This window comes from Podarcis cretensis (genome assembly GCF_951804945.1).
Source record: "Podarcis cretensis genome assembly, chromosome: 6".
In the NCBI taxonomy this organism is placed as follows: Eukaryota; Metazoa; Chordata; class Lepidosauria; order Squamata; family Lacertidae; genus Podarcis; species Podarcis cretensis.
Genome location: NC_137175.1, coordinates 90,606,044 through 90,613,635, shown reverse-complemented (window position 1 = coordinate 90,613,635; position 7,592 = coordinate 90,606,044). Strand labels below are relative to the sequence as shown.

Sequence of the window (7,592 nt, the reverse complement as noted above, 5' to 3'; positions counted from 1 at the left end):
ACAACGGCAACGCTATACCCGATACAGTATAAATATGTAAATACGTGCGCGCGCGCTCTCTAGCGCTCCTTAAGAACGACGTTACCCAAGATGCCCCGCGGCAGCAATCTACCCGAAATAAATATGTAAATACTTGCGCGCGCTCTCCTCAGGCGCATACGAACTACGTTACCCGAGATGCCCCGCGGCAGGCCTATACTGTACTCACATTTTCCCTGAGGGAAGAAGGACTCCATAGGGGCGTGGACCGGGGATACCGCGGGTTTAAAGGCTAAAAGCTGGGCTGGCTGACTGACGTCTGTGCTTACAAATTTGCCTATCAATATCGGCGTCGCCTTTCGAAAGGGAGGCCCTTTCGCTGTGGGAATCCATTTCCAAGTAATCCCCGCTCGGGTTCAACGGGCCTTATTTGCTCCCAGGTAATCGGGAGGTGCCGCTTCGGAGCGAGGTTGGTGCAAGAGAGGCAGAGAAAGACGACTGCCTCGTGTCTGAAAACGTGCATAGAGACGTTTTACTTAGCTAAAGCTGAAAGTTTTGCCCGCTTGCAGGTCAAGACTTCCTGCCTGGCTATTATTATTATTATTATTATCTTTCTATCTCTCTTTCCCTCCGGTTAGAGGGGCGAAGGAGACAATTGCCAACAGGCAAAGCCACGACTTCACCACGCCCCTCCCCAAAAATGAAGCAAAGAGGGAATTTTATGCTCTAACTCAGCTTTTCTCAACGTTGGGGAGCCTTGGAGTTGCTGGACTACAACTCCCATCAACCCTAGTGAGGAGGGCCGGCAGTCAGGGATGATGGGAGCTGTAGTCCCAACAGTGTGGGGACCCAGTGACGACTAGCTGTATCGTGTGTGTGTGGGAAACGTGGCTGTTCTCTCTCTCTCTCTCTCTCTAATTGTTGTTGTTGTTGTTTAGTCGTTTAGTCGTGTCTGACTCTTCGTGACCCCATGGGCCAGAGCACGCCAGGCACTCCTGTCTTCCACTGCCTCCTGCAGTTTGGTCAGACTCATGTTTGTAGCTTCGAGAACACTACCCAACCATCTTGTTCCCTGTCGTCCCCTTCTCCTTGTGCCCTCCATCTTTCCCAACATCAGGGTCTTCTCCAGGGAGTCTTCTCTTCTCATGAGGTGGCCAAAGTACTGGAGCCTCAGCTTCAGGATCTGTCCTTCCAGTGAGCACTCAGGGCTGATTTCCTTCAGAATGGAGAGGTTTGATCTTCTTGCAGTCCATAGGACTCTCAAGTGTCTCCTCCAGCACCATAATTCAAAAGCATCAATTCTTCGGCGATCAGCCTTCTTTATGGTCCAGCTCTCACTTCCATACATCACTACTGAGAAAACCATAGCTTTAACTATACGGACCTTTGTTGGCAAGGTGATGTCTCTCTCTCTCTAATTAGTACCCTCCTAATGGTCTCTGTTCCAGCAAAAGAGAAATAAGCCAACTGCTGTCATTGCAGATGCGAGGGAGGAGGTTGGGGAGTTCGGTATATTCGGCGCGTGCTAAGTTTACTTGTTGTTGTTGTTTACAGGCTTCCTCAAATTTAGGTTCCCCAGATATTAGTGGCTGAGGAAACCCAGCCAGATGGGCGGGGTATTGATGGGAAGTTTTGCTTCTGCACCTGACTCTGGAAAAACCATTTTAAGCTGAGACATTCCTTCACCACCCTAGAATGTTCAGTTCACATTGAGTTCATGAGACATTACATTTTGACCTGTTCTTAGTGCTTGGTTGACCACATCTACAGATGAATGCTATATATTAATCACTTATAATAGTTTAATAAGGAGGTTTTCATGCCTGTCCAATTCTGTGTTCTCTTTCCCAGCCTTTGGTCTATTGATGATTGATGCCTGTGTGCAACCCTTGCATTGTATTTGTGTTAACCAATCAGCAACAAGCACATATGTGGCAATGCTGTAATATTCAATAAAAGGGACTTCCCGAGACATGCTCGAGAGATGCCTCCCATATGACACTTGCCATTCGTCTGTCGTTTATTTCAACCCAACAGGGTATAAATAATAAATCAGTATTAGTATTGAACTACAGCAGGCTTCCTCCACCTCGGCCCCACAGATGCTTTTGGCCTACAACTCCTATGATCCCTAGCTAGCAGGACCAGTGGTCAGGGATGCTGGGAATTGTAGTCTCTAAACATCTGGAGGGCCGAGGTTGAGGAAGCCTGAACTACAGCTCCCATTGTCCCTAACCACTGGTCTTGTAGGTAGGAATGATGGGAGTTGTAGTCCAACAACTGGGGTGGACTAAGAGAGACAGGACTATATCTCTATGGCGCAGGCAAGCCGGGAAAACTACAGTACCCAGCATGCTTCGCAGCCAATTGCCTCCTAGTTTTGTTTTTTTAATAAAAGCAAAAGCAACAACAACGCCTCACTGTTCATTGTGATGATGTTCATTGTGATGCGACGAGAGGAAAAGGGGCCGGCCGAGTGTGAAGAGAGAGGGCAAACCGTTCTAAGCCTGGGCAAACCGTTCTAAGCCTGGGATCTGAGGTCGTTTACTAGAAAATAAACTCTTGGGGAGGAAGGAGGTCAGTGCCTGGGATTCTGAAGGAAGATTGGTTTTGCTGTTTAGCACTGGGGAAACTGCCTTTCCTCTTGAGGAAGTGCCATTTGGAGTTCACAGTTGGCCCTTAAGCCCATAAAGGTACTGACCAGCTGTGGATTTGGGTGTTTTCTTTACTTTTCTCGCATTCATAGACCAGTGGTTCTCAAAGGGTGTGGCGCGTGGGAAAGATTCAAGGACAATCAAAGAAATATTTAAACATTTCAGTGATGTATAGTGCTGTTGTTTAGTTGTTTAGTCGTGTCCGACTCTTTGTGACCCCATGGACCAGAGCATGCCAGGCATGTATAGTGTATGCAGTGCTTTTTTTCTTTAAAAAAATGTTTAGGGGTACTCTCATTTTGACTCAAGAAAATCACCATTTTATAGTTCAAATCGGGGAAAATAAATACAGTAAATGGACAAAAGTACAAAGATTAACAAAATGTTTAGGGGTATGCGTCTCCCCAGAAAGAAACCACTGTGTATGTGTGTGTGTGTGTGTGTGTGCGCGCACACACACACTATACATCACTGAAATGTATATATGTTATTTGCAGAACAGGGATAGATAGCTTTTCAAAATGTGTTGATGAGTTTGTTTGCTTTTGCCATGTAATCTCATTTATACTGGGACTCATCTGAGGCAAACTCACACCTCTCATTGAGTTTGTGTACATACTTAAGGTACATACGGAAGAGGCTTGTTTATAATTAGAGAATGATTCACGTTCTCACGTGGCTGCATTGTTTTATACTTTCTGGATGCCCCATGATCATGCTATAAAGTAGTTGTGTTCTGTGTTATAAATTAAGCACTGCCAGGAAGTGCTTCTTTTTGTTTTCCAACAAAAATCCAATGTGGCACAAGCAAATTTTAATTCTAAAAGTGTGGCCCAGAGAAAACCCCAGAAAACCCCTGGCCTCATCTACTAGCCAAAGCAACAAGAGGGGGAAATGTAAAATGCATTTGGAAATAAGATTATATTGCCTTTCTCTCTTTTTAGATTTTGAAACTTGAACATTTGAAACTTGAACATGTACAAAAAACGCAAAAAGAAATCTAGCAAAAAGGAGGATATTTCAGATACCAAGGTAGGAAAGTCTGTGGAGACGCAAATGTGGAGTGGAAATAAGTTTGTATTCACATAATGGCCTTTTTTGCACAAAATGGTAAGCTAGAGTATTGGCTTTGTTTATCTCTGTGTTTTAGTTCAGTGCAGAATAGCAGCTAAGCAAGATATGACTTAGTGTGTCCTTCAAACCTGGGACATGGTTAAGGTCTCTCCTGCTTAATCACAATCTGTTGTTGAGGTTTGTATGGCTGTGTGTGAGAGACAAAGAAGGAAAGGAAGCACTGTATTTCCTAGCCAAACTTAATTTTTTTTGCTCTGATTCTTGTCCACCCTACGTGTTTCCAGGAGTTGGTTGGTGGAAAAACAAGACCTGTAGGAGAATGTATACCCTCTTGATGTGCATAATTAATTCAGTATGTGTGTTTCATGGGGTGTCTAAGAGAGCTGTCCTTTCAAAACATTAATTCAGTGTATATGCGTATGATTGAGAAAGAGAGATCTTAAACCCAAAAAGAAAAGGTTAAATCATAGTTACATAAAACAATGCAAACTTGTCACTGCATCTTTCTGTTTGTTTGCGTAGACAAGGTAGATTTCCAGGGGGGGCCTCAGTATTATTATTTTTTCATTTTGTGTTTTAGCATTCTTATTCCAAGACTTCCAGTGAAAAGCGATCGCACCAATCATCTAGCTCATCTTCACATAGAAGTCAAAAGGTGAGACTTGGAGATTTGGAGAAGAAAGCATTACAGTCACTTTTATTAGAATGGTGTACTAGAAGTTTGTCTGTTGCCTTTAGATTTGCTTAAATTATCCTTGGCTTAGATATTTCAATTGCTCTGACTATAGACTGTTCAGCTGTATTTATAATGTTAAATATAAGCTGGGTTGATGCATGCTTTAATTTAACTCCGATAGCTTAATATATTTCTTTAATCAGAAAATACCCATGCACTGTAGCTGCTGTGCTACCTTGTGAAAGTCTGGGACACTGCTCTGTATTTCATTGGAGGCTAATTACCAACCTGAGCTTCTTTTGGAGGAAGGGCGGGATATCAATTTAATGTATAAATAATAATGTAGATTTTGTTTTAACTCTTTCAGAGTCATGAAAAGGCAGAAATTAGGAGTCATCATGCGAAAGAGCAGCCAACGAGTAAAGGGTAAATTGTTACTTGGAATTAAAGGCACTCATTTAAAAATATTTATGCTTATTCTGAAAAAATAATTGCCATTTCTTGCGGATTCATAGTGCAATCCTATACTTATTTACTCCGAAGAAAGCCCCATTAAGTTCAGTGGGACATATTCCCAGATACGTTTTTATTGAACTGCAGCTTCAGAAAGTAAAATAGTCTGTGTGGGTGGTGGGGAACAACACTGTGTGAAATCTGTTCATTCCATTGAGGTCTTGGTAAATTAAAAATGAAAGCATATTGTCTGGCTTTTCACCAATTAAATGTATGTCCAGTATTGCTAGAGGCAGCTTTAAAAAAAGATAAAACATATTAACATCAAATTTAAAGATTATTTTTAAAGCTGCCACTCAGTCTAGAGAATGGAAAACACTTTAATTACATATTATGACAATATTTAGGTTTAAGTTTTTATTTTTGAAAGTATTGTAAAATACAAAACTATAGTCCTTTCCACCAGCTGCTATTCTTTCACCATGATTTAAATGTCCCAAGTGGTTAATATTGGAAGAACTGAGATATAACTACCTGGCTCGCAATCCCAGCAGGACTTAAATTTCTGCATGGGCAGCTCATTCATGTTTCCTACACATAGACTCTAATCTGCAACGGCCTTGTCCTTTGCAGCTCATTCAGTAATAATGCATTGGTGTTACTATGGTTGAAAGTGACACTTCCCATATGACCATAGGAATTGCCAGGTACAGATACAACATATGAGTCTTTGAGGTTCTGGTGTGTTTTTATAATGTATGCAATAGAGTAATTAAGGCAAGCATGTTATAAGTATTAAGCTATGTGTATTACAAGTATTTAGGCAATGCTAGGTAGAGAGGGAGAGTGAATTTGAAATGTTAGGGGGGTGAGACAGTTGAGAGTCAGCAGAGTTTAGGATGGAGAATGCAGTATATGGGAGTTAATGGATGTGAAGCAGGGTTTAATTAGTTTAGCTGCAACTTGATAACTACTGAATAGCTTCTGTAAGCCTGTTTACCAGTCTCTCAGTTCAGCAGGAAACCTCTTTTTGTGCATCCTTTTCCTATTAATTGCTATTTCTTAATTTCTAGTATAATATTGGGGGGTGTATTTTAACCATGGGATGTTAGGCTATTAAGCTTCTAAGTGTGAAGTTAAACTTTGCGTTTTAATCCTGTTATCCTTATCTTTTTGTTCCTGTTAGAATAATGGCAACTCTTGTCTTCAATCTGCCATAACAATTTCTACGTCTTGCTTGTATCCAGTGTGGCGCTAAGTAATTATCCCATCGGTGCAAGGATTTCTTCTTGCTCAAGGGATTTTTCTCACCTCCCTTTGCCCCACAAACTTCCTCAGAGCAGATTTGGAAGAGGGGGGAAGTCCCATTGCAGAAGCAGAAATCCTTTCACTGATGAGATAATTACTTATGGCTGAAGTGGATGTAAACCCTCTTAACTGATGCTTATGTCAGCAATTAATCATTTTTTAGTTTAATTTATGACTCGCATGCCTCAAAACCTCAGTGAAGGCGTTAAATGGCTGAATTAGTCTGGCCTGATGGCAGCGGCGGAGCGTATACCCGCACTGCCCGCGGCGGGTGCACCCTGGCTCCTTCTGTTGGAAAAACGCCCCTGGGGAAGGGTGCCAACTTCCCAAGGCACCGGGGCTTCTCTCCGGTGGTCACTCTCTGGCTGGAATTCTCCCTCAGTCCAGAGACACCGGTGATAAGTGACCCCTCCCTCCTGAGAGGAGCACACTCACATTCTTCTGCGAATCCATCACAGAAGAAAGAGACAGTCCGTAGTCTACTCAGCTACTTTAAGACTGTACAAGCATGTCTGCTCTCCTGAGCAACATAACACAAGAGTCTCCGACTCGACTCAAGCTTCGACTCAGAAGCGAAAGTACAGTGGTGCCTCGCAAGACGAAAATAATCCGTTCCGTGAGTCTCTTCGTCTAGCGGTTTTTTCGTCTTGCAAAGCATCCCTATTAGCGGATTAGCGCTATTAGCGGCTATTAGCAGCTTAGCGGCTTAGAAAAAGGGGAAAAAAAGGGGGGAAACTTGCAAGACTTGCAAAGCAAGCCCATAAGGAAATTCGTCTTGCGAAGCGCCTCGAAAAACGGAAAACCCTTTCGTCTAGCGGGTTTTTCGTCTTGCGAGGCATTCGTCTTGCGGGGCACCACTGTAACTCACAGTAACTCGCCAGTTACAATGAGAACTGGCAGAGACTTCCTGTCTCATGCTCAGAGACATCATATGATGTCAACAATGTAGCTGCCTGCTCGCAGCTGGTGGGAACTGAAATCCCAACACCTTCCACCACACCGTGGCCAAGGAGGGCTCCTCTCTGCTGCTGGGCCAGAAGTGAGCTGGTGGTAGAGATGCTGCTGCCGCCAGGCGCAAGTTGCACCGCAGCCAAGGAGGGTGTGTGGCAGTGCTGCCGTCCACTCACCTGCTCTCCTCCCCTGGGTCAGGCTTGACCCGGGGTGGAGCTGTGCCAGGCACAAACGCCACAGCCAAGGCACAGCTCCTTCTGGCGCAGAGCCAGGCTCCGATGAAGGAGCCTGCTTTGGGGACACAAAATTGCTCCCGGAGCCACAGCACCCTCCATGCTATGCCTTTGGCTGATGGAGGTAAACATCTGATTGCAGATCTTCATCTGCATTGCAATGATCTTCCTGATCACATTAAAAACTATCTATATTTACTGCTTGAAATGGATGCGGATGCCCATAGTTACTCATGGCTGCTGTTTGTTTTGCTCAGAATTTAA

General features: G+C 43.7%; 1 protein-coding gene across 8 annotated transcripts in view; it reads left to right on the top strand.

Annotated features, from left to right (window-relative positions):
- SWT1 (SWT1 RNA endoribonuclease homolog) overlaps positions 1-7,592 on the top strand; it is a 264,858-nt gene that overhangs the window by 229,549 nt on the left and 27,717 nt on the right. For 4 of the 8 annotated variants that reach the window (XR_013840025.1, XM_079981282.1, XM_079981287.1 and 1 more), the window contains exons 2-5: positions 2,489-2,556; positions 3,578-3,665; positions 4,288-4,362; positions 4,751-4,809. Coding sequence is in view for 7 of the 8 variants with exons in the window: in XM_079981282.1 (XP_079837408.1) it covers positions 3,609-3,665; positions 4,288-4,362; positions 4,751-4,809 (191 nt within the window). In the remaining variant the exon portion in view is untranslated. Of the gene's footprint in view, positions 1-235; positions 497-2,488; positions 2,673-3,577; positions 3,666-4,287; positions 4,363-4,750; positions 4,810-7,592 lie in introns of those variants that run through there. The other 4 variants (XM_079981285.1, XM_079981284.1, XM_079981286.1 and 1 more) reach the window with 4 other exon arrangements.